Source organism: Phaseolus vulgaris, chromosome 3, assembly GCF_051622355.1.
Source record: "Phaseolus vulgaris cultivar YP4 chromosome 3, ASM5162235v1, whole genome shotgun sequence".
Classification (NCBI taxonomy): domain Eukaryota; kingdom Viridiplantae; phylum Streptophyta; class Magnoliopsida; order Fabales; family Fabaceae; genus Phaseolus; species Phaseolus vulgaris.
Genome location: NC_143500.1, coordinates 43,967,745 through 43,984,362, shown reverse-complemented (window position 1 = coordinate 43,984,362; position 16,618 = coordinate 43,967,745). Strand labels below are relative to the sequence as shown.

Here is a 16,618-nt window from a genome sequence, read left to right as displayed (position 1 = left end):
TAAAGGAATCCCTAATTTAGAGAAACCATAATGCATATTTAACAAAAATTAGAACGAATTATAATCTTAATTTTGTAATTAATAGTTATCATTATACTTTATCATCTAAACCACATTTTTGTTGAAGGAGCCAAATCTTAAATTAGAATATATTAAAAATGACAAAAAAATCTCTTACGCCTTTTTTTTTTCCCATAATCCAACTCCCACAAGACAAAAAAATTAATTTGAGTTGAACATTTTTATCAAGGTGGTAGAAAACTCAAGATTTCATTTATAAAATTTGAAACGACGTGACTCCATGGAATTAGAGAGATTTACTGGTGTTAATTCAAAAGGGTTTCACTTGTGCAATTTTTATTAGGGAGGGGTGAATATTACGTTTGTTGATCCAGTGTAGCGTCCACACGTGGCTTGACTGAGGTAGCGGTTTGGTGAGGTTAAGGATGTAGTGGTTAGGTGGGGTTGACTTCATTGCCATGGTCAAGCGGAATGGGTCCTCTGTTAGTAACTCCGTTTCATGAGCAGAAAAAACATTGGAGTTGTTGTTCAAACTTTGAGACTCTGAGATAGAGTGTCAGAGTGTGAGAGAGAGATGGCGCACACAGGTAACAGTTCAATGCACGGGTCGAGTTCTCGGCCTCAGTTGTTGGATCTCAGCAAAGCAGAAATTCAAGGAAACGTGGAAGAGAAGTACCCATCTATTTTGTTACCCAATCAGTCTCATGATATATCGTACCTCGCTCTTGACATTGGAGGTATGATTAGTTTAGATTCATATTTCGTGTTTCCCTTGTTGTTTACAACTTGTTCCTAATTTCCTTGTAGTAATATTTGATGTTAAGTGATTGATGGTGGTGGAAGCGTGATGATAGTCGCTTCAACCTTTCTTTTATTTGTCCAAAGTTCACTATGCTTTATACCCAGTTTTGTAAATTCTTTGGTGTTCAGAAACTCATATATGTAAAAGTTTCCTGAGAGCGCCTTTAATCAATGGTTTCAAGTTTGAATTCTAAATTTTTGGAGCGAGAGCTTTGCCACCTGTAATGGTTGTATCCAGTTCAAAGATAATCGTCTTCGCTGTGGAGGATACCTATGATTAAAAAACACTGGAAGTAACCATTTCTTGCAATCTTTCTTTGTGTGTTCCATCATCCTTTTACGAGGGATAATGAAAAAAATGATTGAACGGTAGCAACGGCAGTTTCTCCCCTCAATAACGTGCGACTCTTAAGTTGGTTGTTAATTTCAGAGAAAAAGGTTGTTAGTATTTGAAGTATGGCTGGAACTTATGGTTATTGAAATTGTATGTGCAGGATCTCTTATAAAGTTGATGTACTTTTCAAGACACCAAGATCAATCAACCAATGATAAAAGGATGAGAAATGTGAAGAATCGTCTGGGATTTCCCAGTAACAGGAGAAGCTATCCTATTCTTGGTGGAAGGCTTCATTTCGTGAAGTTTGAGACTGGGAAGATTAACGAGTGCTTAGACTTCATTTATTCAAAAAGGCTTCACTTCGGTGGTATTACTATCTTATTCAATTTACTTCTTTTATGTTTTATCGGTCTCTTCTCTACCTCATTTGATTGCTAAATCAGAACTGTATGTTTTGAGCTTGAATATCATCTTGTAATTTTGGTGTGTCTTCTCTGTTAGTTCAATTGCTTTCAGAACTTAGCGTTTTCAAGATTATTGATTTACTTGTTTACAGGAGGGGAATCTCGTTATTCTGATGGCTCAACTGAATTAAATGCCATAATTAAGGTAACTTAGATTCTCTGACTATTTGTACATTTTCAGAAGCTGGGTTCTTTTTTTCTTGTCTTGAAGGGATGTAGCAAATCTCCAAAACACAAGTTGTTTCATTTTTGCCTGTGCTTGCATGCACAATGGCTATGATATATATGTCTTGCTTATCACATTTGAAAGTAGTTATTGCGAAAATGATAATCAGCCTAGTCCCTCCTCCCTTTTGTGTAATAATGAACCTCGATGATGTTTGCTTTTGTTTCATATGTTTCTGGTATTGGTTATAACACTTGAATTTAAAAGAGCTGTTGTTATAATTGTGTAATTCATTAGTGCTTGTTTGGTGTTAATACCTTTGAACCACTGCATTCATTGATTCATCTTGTGACAAAGGCTACTGGTGGTGGAGCACACAAATTTGCTGACCTTTTCAAAGAAAGACTTGGACTTATTCTGGACAAAGAAGATGAAATGAGCTGTCTCGTGGCAGGAGCAAATTTCTTGCTGAAGGTGGATCCAACTCTTGGAATTATCTGTTCTTTTGTATTTGTTTAAGAATGATCTTGATAGTGACAATACCATCTTGTGAGTTGAAATGTATTTGCTAGTCAAGTCTATTATATGCATAATTTCCTTTCTTTGCATGATAGTTATCATGAGGATAAGGCCAGTGCAACTAGTTATTCATTATTTCCTTTGATAAATAATCGAAGCAAAAAGGTTATCTTTTTTTACACTTCTTTAGACAGTTTATAGTGCTTTCCCCCTTGTTTAAGAAGGAAAGAGCCAATCAATTGCCAAGATTGGCATGCTATCACTTCCACGAGTGCGGGAAGACCATTATCTAAATTTTATTCAAACTCATTGATGAATTGTTTTATTAATGAATTAGTTGAAGGAAAATAAGGCCAAAATTTAATTTTTGAATAATTTTATATAGCCATAGCTGACAACTCTATTTTCTGTATTTAAGTTCTATTTTAGCTCTTCTCTCTTAAAAAAACAAGAGTATGTATGCTTTGGAGCATGTGACTATGCCATTAATTCATTCTTGCCTACTTAAATTGATAATTACTAATTAAATGCTGTATCACTTCTTAGTAGGCGATTCGTCATGAAGCTTTTACCCACATGGAGGGCCAGAAAGAGTTTGTTCAAATTGACCATAATGATTTGTTTCCTTATCTTCTAGTCAATATTGGGTCTGGTGTTAGTATGATCAAGGTATATTTGTTTAGTTCCTCATTTTATTTAACTTGCTGACTTCTTTGGTGTGTGTTTTATAAAGACGAACTGGTGGTAATCCATTATTTTAATCCGGGCAAACAGGTTGATGGGGATGGAAAATTTGAGAGGATCAGTGGGACTAATGTTGGTGGTGGTACTTATTGGGGCTTGGGAAGGCTGTTAACAAAGTGTGAGAGGTCATTTTTCTGATAGTTCTCCAGCTTTTTACCCTTTATCTACCTCTATATTTGAACTATTAACAATGGGTTTCTTAAAATGAGTTCCAGTTTCGATGAATTGCTTGAGCTGAGTCAGAAGGGAGATAATAGGAATACTGACATGCTTGTCGGGGACATTTATGGTGGCATGGACTATGCTAAGGTAAATTTTGCAATTGGTCAATGCCACATGATATTTATCCGATATAAAAAAAATGGTCTAAATTTACTTAAATTCTGGATTATATTGATACGAGTCATTTGATATTCTTTTTTTATCAATTACAACTTAGTATTTACTGGTATTAAATAACCCTAGATTGGCCTATCGGCTTCTACCATTGCTTCAAGTTTTGGCAAGGCTACCTCAGAAAAAAAGGGACTTGAAGATTACAGACCTGAAGATATATCACTCTCTCTTCTGCGAATGATATCATACAATATTGCCCAAGTGAGCTTACAATTGTAATTAATTTATCTTTTTTTACTGAAATATATGAAGCTGGAAAAGCGCATGCAATTTTTGTTACATTTGGGCTAATGTTTTTACTGTTTCAGCTTATTCATGTTTGTAAGTTTGTTATTTTCTACTCGAGTACTTTTTTGAAAAATTAGATGCGTAGACAACATGCAATTTTGTGTTTAGTTAATTGAATATTGTTAAATATCAATTTAAATAATGAAAACATGTATCTTTTCCGGATTTTCTCCATTAAAGTACTTAAAACATTTATTTTTTGTGTTGAAATAGAAAAAAATTTCATTAGTTTTTTCAGAAACAGCAGATCTTTAATTTGGTTAAACTTTAAATGAGAGCGTGCTGGTTTTGAAGTATGTTCCTTTTATAGAAATATTTTCTAGAAAAATGTTCTTTTGATCCACCTACAATGAGAAAAGACATGATTTGGGACACGTATCTCATAATGAGGATGATGCATGACACTAGTTCTAGATCATGCTTTCTGGCATTATCAATATATATTTGTTCTTCCATTGTTTAGCTGACCAACTGTGTTCTTTTTGTCTCTTCTGTGTAGATAGCCTACTTAAATGCATTGCGATTTGGGTTGAAGCGAATATTTTTTGGAGGATTTTTTATAAGGGGTCATGCCTATACCATGGATGCTATTTCTTTTGCAATTCATTTCTGGTGCATAAATTTTCTAATGACTTAATCTAGCAGAATCTTTTATATGTTTTCTCGATTTAATTGTTATATCGTGTCAAGATCTATATATTGTCATTCAGGTCTAATGGGGCTGCACAAGCAATGTTTTTGCGACATGAAGGATTTCTGGGAGCATTAGGTGCATTTATGAGCTACGAAAAGCATGGTTTAGATGACCTCATGGTGCATCAATTAGTTGAAAGATTCCCAATGGGTGCTCCCTATACAGGAGGCAATATTCATGGTCCCCCACTTAGAAATTTGAATGAGAAGGCAAGGGAGAGGAATTGAAAAACCTTCATGTTTGCTGATCACCTGTTTGAGAAAATGATCCAATTAAATGTGTTCTAACTTTTAGTTATAGTGTAAATTTGAAGCTAAATTAATGGGAATGAACTTTTTGGTTATCAATCTTGTTACTATCAAGGATATCCTAATATATTGTGTTTGGACTCAGGTTTCTATTGAAGCAATAATAAAAGTAATAAAGTAAGTCCACTAGTGAGATTCTGTGAATAATTTTTCATGTCAGAAAATGTAGAATCTACAAATTTGGATGACAATCCATGTGAAGGAATCATATTCAATGGAATTGGAATATTTATCTACCCACTAAAGACAGTAAAATATTTCTAAATATGGAGAAAGCCATTATAATGTGAAAAAGAAAGGAGTGAAAAATTTGTTAGCTGTGCCAATATCCTTTTGGCAGTTCGTAAATATTTCTGATGAATTGAGTTTGTAAAAAACACTTATTTTCTTTTCTCTGTATTTTAATTTAGATTATTGTTCTTCTAAATCCCTAAAAAATTTCTGGTTCTTGTCATTTATGAGGTATGTGTATTATATTGTCTTTTCTTTTGTTAGGTTTTTTACTTTCCTGTGTTAACTTAATAGAACTCCCATGATGTAGTAAGAAGTGTTTGTTTTGTTGCATTTCTGAAGTTAATCAGTTTCCTGTGCTATTATTCATTTTGAAGCTCTTGAATGAATTAATAAAGCAATAAAATATAATACTTGCCATTGCCAGCTTGATTGCATGATTTTGACTGAATTTAGAGCTTCTAGAAACTGATATGCCATCCAGAGGCATTTTAAGCAATTCCAGTGATATTACATTTTTCTTATTTATGGAAGCTGCTCAATCTGTCAGGAAATTTTATATTTTAAGCAATTCTAGTGCAGATTTCTTGGATGGAGAAGTTTCTGCAGAAGGGAACTGAGATCACTGCCCCTGTGCCGATGACTCGTCCTGGAACCACTGGACTTGGGGGTTTTGAAGTTCCTTTGTCAAAAGGAAGTATTCTGCGGTCCGATGCTAGTGCTCTAAATGTTGGTGTCCTTCATCTAGTACCCACTTTAGAGGTGTTTCCATTATTAGCAGACCTGAAAATGTATGTATCATACTCAACACACTGGCTTTCTGTTATCAGTTTTATATTAGTTGATTTTTTAACATAACTTATATCTCCACAGGTATGAACCTAATACTATTGATCTCTCAGATCCCAATGAATTAGAGTGAGCACAGTATTGTAATTTTTTTTAGTTTAATTGCCAATTAAGGCTTCAATTGTCTCTAGTGCTTAGCTTCTGCGGCTAATGCAAAATTGTATCTGATGTAGGTATTGGTTCAAAATTTTGTCGGAGAATTTGCCTGATCTTGTGGCCAAGGTAACAGTTCTGTCTTGAAACACCTAGACTTCTATCATCCTTTGTCTTTTCATATGTTGCATTGACAATAGAAGGAACATCCTTGCACATGACGAGGAAATGTATCCCTATAACTCTATGTTCTGCATATGAAAAAGTTAAAATGTATCCCTATCCCTATGTTTCTGCATATGAAAAAGTTAAACCCTATAACTATACTGATACTAAATGAGTAATAATATTTTTTACACATGTCAATATATCATAAAATTTACAAGAGAATAAAGAGAGAAAAGTTTGAGATTAGACTTGATTATTTAAATGAACTGGACTGAAGTTTTAAATTTTGACATCATGGGCTTGTGAATAGCTCATTTATATAATTTTGATGAAAACAGTTTTATATGTTCTTCTACTAATAATTTTTATTAAAATTCTCGTTTATTTTTCGTTTATCTTTTTTAGTTAAAATTAAACAACAAAAAAAGAGATAATGTTAACGTAAAAGGAAAAAACAATTACATTATAAATGGGCTAAATAATCAAAGATCTATTACATTTTTTAACAAGACAACTCTAAGTTTTCAATTAAGCTTATTGAAATAAATAAGTCAAGCTTGAATATCTAATTTTTTCACAAGTCAAATCCAAGTTTCAAGAGCTTGAATCGCCTGTCTTGTTTATATCCCTCCCAATAGTCTCTTTTCATGTCCAACATTGAAATCTCTCAGCTGACAACCTCACCTTAGTAATTAGCAGAACAAAGAAGAAAAATAGATCCTGCTATCCCATAAAAAAGGGAGCAATGTAAATCTTAAAATTTGGAATTGGGCTTAATTCAACCCCAAAAGCTAGTTCATGAAGTGAGTTTGTCCCTTATATATGTATGTATGTATACTATTTTGGCTATATTACTAGTCAATGTGAAATCCCCAACACTTATGTTCAGGTTCAAACATTTCAATCGTGTAATTTACTAAACAGGAAATTTTTGGGTGGTCAAGTAATGACCAACTGGTAATAGGTGGCCTAATAGGCCCAACAATAATTACTAAGATAGATTATGATGCCATTTTACACTTATGTTTGAATCTAACTCAAACCCAAAAACTAACTTACACGGGGGCAAGGGTTTTCTCCTGTATATATATACTGCTAGCTATATCACTAATTGATAGGAGGTCTTTAACAAAATGTTACTAAACTTTGCTTTCCTCTCTAAGTAGTTTGGGTACCATATAAATTATGATAAATGCTAGTGTCCTAAAGGAACTGGTAAAAGAAAAAGAATGGTAGAAAATTGTCATTGAAAAAAAGACATTTATTATATTAAAAGGATGAAAATACACAAATGTTCAATTCCTGATTTTCAAATAATTAGAAGCACTTGATAATGTATAGTTAAAGTATTTAGTAAATGCCCTTAGGGCTTGTTAGCGTGATCCATAAACAACACTGTGTGTGTGTGAAACAGTGAAACACTTGAAAACTACCAGGGAAAGCTTGTTATGGATTATGAACATAAATTCTGTTTATAGGGTTTATAGTGATTATGAGCTTTGGCATCACGGTATTCTAGGAAAGCATATGGAGTGAATAGTGTAGTTGCATTGGTAGCATTGGTAGCAGTCTTGTGTAATGTGTTCTACTTATTGATGGTTAGAATTAGAAACCCTAAACCTATTGGGTTGAATATTGATATATCCTTCTACTAATCCTCATAACATTTTATAAATAAAGTATTGAATAAAAAGTAAATACATTTAATATCTTGAGGAGTTGAAAAATATTCAATATTCAATATATGAAGTGAATACAATTCAATCTAATAATCCACTAACCATTCAATCCATCTATAATCTAACCAATCCTCCAAATATGGAATAAAAACCAATGTATTAGTTGGACTGGATCACTATTTGTTTTTAGATGGATAGTGAACTATCCAACATACTTTTATAATTCATTGGGTCAAGTAGTCCAGAGTTCATTGGTTGATCATAGTCTCCAGGGAATGAATCTTCCACAATGTTTGATAGAAAATTGTGAATAAATATTGAACTTTATTTTATAATTTTTTTTAAGGAATATGATACAATATAATTTAAAGGGAAGGATTGGATTTCCATCTATAAAAAATGGTTAATGAATGAGTTGGCTAGTTTTTTATTAAACGAGTCATGGATTAACTGAATTTTTTAATATGTTTTTAATGGATTATGGATGATAGTTTGTTTTTAACCCAGCCAATATAATTCAATTTAATAATACTCAATCCATTCATCTGATACCCTTACTAAAATATGTTAGGCTGTAGCAAGTGAAGGTGGGACTGATGATGCCAAAAGAAGGGGTGATGCTTTTGCTCGTGCATTTTCTGCCCACCTGACTAGGTAATATTGACATGATGTTGCTGTATTCATGACTTCCTTCCTATTGTTATTGAAGTCAGTATTTATCCTCTTATCTTGAAGCAAACTTAAGAATTGTTTGAGACTATTTAATTATTTTATGGTTGATCAATTGCATTAGTTTAATTTCTTGTAAAAACCATTTATTTGATCATTGTTGTGGAATCAATTTGATTAGTTTTAACTTGAAAGGATTTTAGTGAGTCAGGCTCTCCACCAGTGTAATTGATGATTATTTAAAAGCATATCAAGAAAAAGAAAGAGTATATTTAAAGCAACTTTAGTTGCTGAACTCCCTGACACTGCTGTTGGTCTTTCCCTACATTAACCTTCCAAGCCTGTGAAAGAAAATATCTGGTTGAGTATGAAATGATAAGTTAAGGAAATGATATTTTTAATGCATAACCTGCTATTTGGTTTACTATACTTTTTTTCCCAATGATCACAATGAGTTTTGACTTTTATGTTTATACTACCTCTGACATTTTAAACATGGTCAGATTAGTTTGTTTTATAGTCTTTAGACGATAAGATATGTGATTGTTTCCTTCTATGCTCCATCACTCTCTCTTATCATGGATAACATACTTTTCTTTGTCATAATACACTTTTTCCAGGCCTGATAAGTTTACTGGTCTCATACCCTCGTATTCTTGTAGATTATGGCATATCTGGAATATAATCTTTAAATTTCAGTTACATGTGGATGCATTTTTGTACCCTTTTTATCAATATGACACTCATTGAGATCAAGAAGTATTTAAAATTTATTAATTTTGGTTGGCAATATACTTGTAACTGATTAACTTGCACAAGAACTGAATAGGTTAATGGAGGAGCCTGCTGCATACGGCAAGTTAGGCCTGGCCAGACTACTGGAAATGAGGGAAGAGTGCTTGAGGGAATTCCATTTTTTTGATGCTTATATAAGTATAAAGCAGAGGTAATTATATTTGAAAAAGGCTAGAAATACACTCTCTTGCATGTTCTTTTCCAACACGTTTATTTTTATTTGACGAAACACATATAGGTTCCATAAAATAAGGAGTGGATACTGCATCATTTAGTGGACTTACATATATTTCATCCAATAATGGTTTGTTGGAAAGAGTGTTCTGGAAAGGGACATAGATTTTACTAGCTTTTCTCATTTATCTTCGTTGAGCCATAGATGTAATGTAACTGTCTCTTAGCTAGTTGAGTGACAGGATGCAATGCATTATTCTGGCTCACTGAATTTTATGCAGAATGCATGTTCCACTGTTATCAAATGGTTATATAAGGAGATGGTGTTGAATTTTAATTTCTTCAATATAATTAAGAGAAAAAAGGGAAGAATTGGGCTCTTGACTCTTCTGTCGTGTCTATACTTTTTTGTCTGTTTCGTAGTCGTTCTCTGGGAGAGGTCTCTTCTTGACAAATCCACCTGAAAATCCAAATCTCCTTCAGAGGTCAAATTGTAAACTTTGATTTTGGTACTGCTGGCACTCAATAAGAATATGTTGGAAATATTTTGTAAAATAAGAACATAGTAACAGTGGAACTTGCAGAGAAAAATGCTGAGATTTAAAATGAAGGACATAATCAGTCAAATTAATAAATGACAATACCTATGTATAACCAATTTGAAATCCCTAAGATATCTAGCCTACCGTTATATTTACTTGAAATTTAAACTAACGATCTGAAACAAATAATCTTCAACAATAACAAAATCACTATCTCTAAAACTTATTTAAAATTCAAAATTCAAGTAAAGGAAATATCATAACTCTTAACATTCCTCCTTGAACTTTCCCTTGGAAATTCTGAGTTTTAACTCTCAAACCTGATATCAGAAATGTGTTAGTAGCAAGTTGCCAATAATATTTTAACTTAATCATCGTCATCATATAATTTAATTTAACTCCTCCTGTCTTTAAAGACCATTTGCCAAGATTTGTCATCCCAAATTCATCTTGCATGAACCTTAACGATGTGTAGTTTATGTAACACAATCCTTCATCCTAAACACACTTTCATTAACTCCATAGAATCACGATCGTCACTTCACTTAGATCCAAATTCAAATAAAAACTATTTCCAACTCCATGTTCATCAATAATAAAACACTTCTTTCCTTTGAAAGAGACTTCAAATCCACTTCTAACAATTATGCAACTCTAAGGAAATTTCTATCCAGTTTTGGAATCTACAGAACATTTTTGTGACACTTATCATACCTTTCTTGGTTGATATAACAGTTGTTCCTTTTCCTTTGGCTTGCACAATTTTGCCATTTCCCAACTTGACTTTTGGTTGAGTTGACCTGTCAATGGAGGAAAAAAAACATTTCATCATGTGATTGGTGCAATCACGGTCAAATAAGCCAAATATTTAATTAATGTGAATTGAGTTCTTGTGATTTCACAAATAAATACCCATCATCATTATTATTTTGTTCAATCAATCTTTCATGTCATATGGGCTATTGCAGGTTTTTTTTCTTCAAGTTGCAATACTTTTTCACTGTGACCAAGTTTATTGCAAAAGTTACTGTGAAAGAAAGGTTTATCTTTGTACAGACATTTTTCTTCCCTGTGTAGCTGGATGACTGGAAAACATCTGCCATCATATTTTGCTCAAAAGGTTCTTCCAATCATTTTACCAATCCTCATTGAGATCCTTTGCTCTTTTGCATGAAATTTGTTCGTTAGCTCTGTAATTGTGAGAGCTTACAAATCACAAGTTTGTGAAATAAAAATATCTAACCTACGAGAGATTAAAGATGAAGGAAAATAATCATTCAAATTCATAAATGAGAACGCCTTTGTGTAGGCTTATAATAATTTGAAATCCCTGAAGTATCTTTCCTATCCTTGGATTTACTTGAAATTTAAACTAACTGAAACAAAGAACAAAAGATAAAATGTTCAACAATGACAAAATCACTATCTAAAACTTATTTAAAATTCAAGTAAAGGAAAATCTAATAGAATAACATCAGGTGCATCCCCATTTAAAAATCTCAATTTTCTTGTAAACCTCAAAAAACATTTGGAAATCAAAATATACTTTTTTGAGTTGATCTAGGAGGTCTCATTCACTACAAGAAAATCATGAAATAGAAACCAATTTTAGAGACAAAAAATAATTAGTTGTTATAGTGACTAAATTAGAAACCATTTTAGAGACTAAATTTTTTTTTAGTTTCTAAATTAGTTTATATTATTGTTAAATGGTACCTAATTAACAACCAAGGTTTTTGCTACCAAATTTAAAACTAAATAATTGGTAGTTAAAACCTTGGTAGCTAATTAAATACCAATTTAGAAACTATTTAACAATAATAAACTAATTTAGAAACCAATTTTTTTTTAGTTTATAAAATTGTCTCTAATTTAGTTACTATTGCAACTAATTACTTTGGTCTTTAAAAATTGGTTTCTATTTCATGTTTTTCTTGTAGTGATTATCCTGCCTTCGTATGCATATTCTTATTTTCTTCATTAAAAGAATTCCCCTTACTGGAATTTGTTTGTTAATATTTGGCTTATTTTAGTTTCCGTAAGTAAATTGTTAAGATTTCTCGTGTTTCATTACCAAAACCTTGATTTTTTCTTATGTTTATAGTTTATCCAGGTGGAATTGCAAATGATTTAGTTCAAGATAAAAACCAAAGTGTCTTTTTTTATTTATATATCTAATCGCACCAAGAGGAAAATACTTCATAGCTGCATTGTAAAATATACTAGCTTTAGGCATACAACTCAAATCTAAAAACAAAAAGAGGACTTCCCTGCTATCAATGTTATCATAGTTAATGTCCTTATTCTTGATCGCTTAAATTTGTTATTTTTATATCTATCCTAGGGAAAATGAGGCATCAATCGCTGTCTTACCTGATTTGTTGATGGAGCTTGATAGTCTGGATGAGGTATGCCTTACTAATATAATCCTCGGAATAAAAATTGGTGGGAGGAGTCAATATTTGTTCTTTCTAGTGTAGTGGATGATATATGCAACTGACATTCATTTTCAAGTGAATATATGTAAAGTGAGAGGAATTGACAATGTACCTGAAATAAATGTTCGTAGGCCCCTAAGTCACCCTTGTTTCTCATAAATCATGTTGGTTGAAAGCCTCATTTGTTTCAGGAAACAAGACTACTTACTCTAATCGAAGGTGTTCTTGCTGCAAACATTTTTGACTGGGGATCTCGTGCATGTGTGGATCTCTATCTTAAAGGAACTATTATTGAAATTTACAGAATGAGTCGCAACAAAATGCAGAGACCTTGGCGAGTAGGTTTTGTTCAACATATTCATGATGAGGGTATTTCATTTCTTAATTTATTATAATGATTGATTTTTGAATATTAAGCTAATCGTTTTCCATCCAGGTGGATGACTTTGATGTCTTTAAAGAGAGAATATTAGGAACTGGGGACAAGAAACCACCCCCACATAGAAGAGCTTTACTTTTTGTGGATAATTCAGGTGCTGACATTGTTCTTGGGATGCTTCCCCTGGCACGAGAACTCCTCCGTCGTGGAACTGAAGTGAGTTTTTTTGGAGAAAATTTAAATTTGTATAATGGAATGAATTTTCACGCAGGAAATGAACTGATCTGAATGAATTTTAACTACTCGTGAACCATGAATTTAATAATGGTGTCTTGATTTAGTATAAATGTTGAAGAATTACGTTTGTTCTCTTGATAGAAAAGTAAGTAGGGTAATGCAATAAAGAATCAAATCAACATTCATATAATTGGTCCTATCCTATGCCTATTAGTGTGTAGTTTGAATATATAATGCGTGAGTGCAGGTGGTCCTGGTTGCAAATTCCCTTCCTGCTTTGAATGATGTCACTGCAATGGAGCTTCCTGACATTGTTGCTGAGGCTGCCAAGGTTTGTGAATTTTCATGAACTGCAATCTGTTGGTCTCTGTAAAATTTGTGACGTTGGAGAGTTCCCTTGTAAGATTTATATGAATGAATGTCTTTGCCATTATTTAGTTACTTCTCCTTTTTTGTTTTCCTGGTAAAATTCCTTGCTTACTAAATTCCTAGCATATAAATCTCTATGAACACAAAATTGGCGTGCAATGATGTTATGTAAAGCACAGTTTCCAAATATCGTGCATTATGTAAAAATCTGTGTTTGTAGCACTGCCATATTTTAGTTGACTAATTTTTTCCTTCTTGACTTTGTGATCTTCCCTTTAATTTTTTATTCTAAAATCCAAATCAACAACTGCATAAATTTATAAAATGCAATTGTTATTTTTTTTCTTGTCTTGTAGACCTTCCCTTGCAATTTAAATTATCAAGTAAGCCAGCATTTGCGTGATTTAAACTATAATGGTTTGGAGAACATTTTTTCTGTGTCAACTTATGTGCTTCTCTGTCAGCATCATTGGTAAAAGAAGAAAGTATTTTGCTGTGGTATCTTAAGTGTTAATGGGAAGATCCTGATATCATTGACCTAATTTTTTTGTCAATTTCTACACTTCACCTCAACCGCAGTATCTGTGATGATCGTGGATTAGTTTAAACAGTATACTAATTCTTCTATCTTACAGCACTGTGACATTCTTCGGCGAGCTGCTGAATCTGGTGGCTTGCTTGTTGATGCAATGAGTACTACCTTGGACAGTCCAAGAGAAAATCCATCTTCTGTTCCCTTGATGGTTGTTGAAAATGGGTGTGGTAGCCCATGTATAGACTTTAGACAGGTCAGCTCCGAGCTGGCTGCTGCTGCAAAAGATGCCGATTTGGTGGGGAGAACAATTCTGTTTATCTAATAACATTACTATGGATTTAATAAAATCAGGGTGCATATTATAATTGAGCTTTCTCTCTTGGACAGATAATTTTGGAAGGAATGGGTAGAGCTCTTCATACCAATCTCAATGCCCAGTTTAAGTGTGATGCTTTGAAGGTAAGGTCATGTAGTTTACACTTACTGTCAGTCAGCTAAATTTCAAGTTGGCATTTTTATCGTTGTATTAGGGTATAGTTACTGAGTTAATACTTCTCTATGATTTCTTGTTCTCTTATCCATGACCATTGTCCAATGTTGAAAACTCATTTGCTTTGCCTGTTGCGTGAATTCCTGAACTCATTAGGATTCCTTAAATGCAAAGTCTTTATCACTCTGCCATATCTGTGATTATGCATATACTGTCTGTCTTCTCATACGCATATTTTCAAAATCTTTCTTTGTTGGCATCCACCTCTGAGCAGTACTTAATCTAATCATCGTAGTTTATAGGCAACCTTATTGCACATTCATATCTCTAATGGTTTATTCTTTCATTGATATGGCATTCATAACTTCTGTATTAGAGTTGCGAATGTACTCTTTAAATTCCAACTATTGTACGTCAATATTAATGTGAAACTGCACCATTTAATTACTTTATATTTTTAATGAAGCCTATTACTGCCCCCTATTGTGTTGATAATGATTTACGTCTAAGGGGCTCCTTTGACACATTTCTTTCCCTCTCCCTTTTTTTTTGGTAGCTTGCAATGGTGAAAAATCAGAGATTTGCTGAAAAGTTGATTAAAGGGAACTTATATGACTGTATTTGCAAATACGAGCCTGCTAACTGAAAGCTTGTATATTATACGAGCTCCTACTCCAATATGTTAATAGCATCTGTTCTTGGAGGGGATCTAGAATAATCTTCTGGGAGCAGGATTGTTTGCCATAAGACTCAGCTGTTCAACATAAAACGCGCTTAAGTTATGGGAACCATTTTCTTTTAAGTTTTGATTTTGTAAAATCGTGAATCATACTATAATCCTTTTGTAAGGAATGTGCTTTTTATAGCCAACAATCGTCGTTATCTTTACTTTGGTTCAATGGGAAACACAAGACTTGAAACCTTTCATCCCAGGAATTCAAATGATTAAGGTGTGCCTTTGAATGTGTTTTTTTATAACCATGAATTATTATTCTCTTTATTTTGGTTCAATGGGTAAACTGGACTGGAAACCTTTCATGTAAAAAAATTGATTAAGAGTGCTTTTGAAGAATTTTCTTTCTATTTTAGTTCTATGAAATTTGAATTTCATTGTGCTAAAGAAGATGCGAAATTTTAGTATGCTCAGTATGCAGTCAAACTCAGATTAAAAAGTTTGAGCTATTCGATTAAAATTTGGTAAATCATGTACCCGATTTGTTAAATCTATAGATTGGATGAGTAAGATTAAGTGAAAACTCGCTGAAGGTACATACAAATTGTGAAACTTGGTAAAAATTAATGGTTTGTGTATGTTACCACAATTCGTCCAACGACAAATTTATCAATTACAAAATAATAAATAGTAAGTAATTGTTATTTTCTCGAAGGACTTGTGCAATAAATGACTAATTATAGTTGATAACTAATTTATATAAAAGAATATTTTGTATTGATGTTTAAAGACTTCAAATTATGAAAATCAAATAAAACTTTTTTTGGGATTTTATAGTTTTTTTTTTTAATTAAGAATCCGTTTCTTGAACACTTAAACCTTAACCATAAAAGTTTAAGACAACTAATGATTGAAATTCCATTTCTAAATACAGTTTCATTATATATTTTGCTTCTATGTTCTAGATTACAAAAAGTATTTTTGAATACCTAATGAAATAAAGGTCTTCTAGGCAACGCTAAAAGCCCCCCAAAGGTCTTCAAAACATGTTTCCCCCTTCAGAAAACTAAGAACTCATTTTCTCACATAAACAAAGAGAAATAAACCAAATGTATCATGTCTTATGTATTATATATTTATAATATGTCTTAGATATAAAATATATAATATAGTTATATATAAAAAAAAAAAACTAGTGGGTCAAGCTTAATGAACGTTTTAAGTCCATTTTTCATTAATTTTTTTTAAAAGATTTAAACTTGATATTTTTAATAAATATATAAATTAGGATAAATAAACTTTTTACAAAGCAAACTGTAACTACCCAAAAAATCACTTAATATATTTCCACTTTTAATTCTAAGTCTTTTTCCTTCAAGACCTTGATAAGAAATTGAATTGTCGTAATTAGCTACTTTCCTAAATAGATTGAAATTAAAACACATGTCATCATTAACTATTAAAATTAAGTCATTTTCAATTATCAACACATATTCCAGTAAAATAAATAGAATTATTCTTAAGTGGGATGGACACGTGTCGCAATCCCAACATACTCA

General features: G+C 32.4%; 1 protein-coding gene across 5 annotated transcripts; it reads left to right on the top strand.

The window, feature by feature from the left end:
- The first annotated feature begins 224 nt into the window (after positions 1–224).
- LOC137807871 (pantothenate kinase 2) lies at positions 225–15,386 on the top strand. 5 transcript variants are annotated; one of them, XR_016519173.1, is made up of 23 exons: positions 329–758; positions 1,317–1,526; positions 1,716–1,768; positions 2,147–2,263; positions 2,858–2,977; positions 3,083–3,177; positions 3,268–3,361; positions 3,518–3,649; positions 4,236–4,348; positions 4,447–4,639; positions 5,552–5,760; positions 5,843–5,887; positions 5,992–6,040; positions 8,330–8,412; positions 9,257–9,373; positions 10,907–11,058; positions 12,283–12,346; positions 12,568–12,714; positions 12,813–12,971; positions 13,240–13,323; positions 13,997–14,191; positions 14,284–14,355; positions 14,943–15,386. XR_016519173.1 is itself a non-coding variant. In XM_068608706.2 (22 exons), the coding sequence occupies exons 1-22, from the start codon at positions 596–598 to the stop codon at positions 15,030–15,032; spliced, it is 2,604 nt and encodes an 867-aa protein (XP_068464807.1). In that variant the 5' UTR covers positions 225–595; the 3' UTR covers positions 15,033–15,386. The 5 variants fall into 5 exon arrangements, 4 of the variants coding, with proteins under 4 accessions (XP_068464807.1, XP_090155684.1, XP_090155683.1 ...); XM_068608706.2 differs by lacking the exon at positions 10,907–11,058 and having other exon boundaries at positions 225–758; XM_090299557.1 differs by lacking the exons at positions 329–758; positions 1,317–1,526; positions 1,716–1,768; positions 10,907–11,058 and having other exon boundaries at positions 2,151–2,263; positions 2,855–2,977.
- The last annotated feature ends 1,232 nt before the right edge of the window (positions 15,387–16,618 follow it).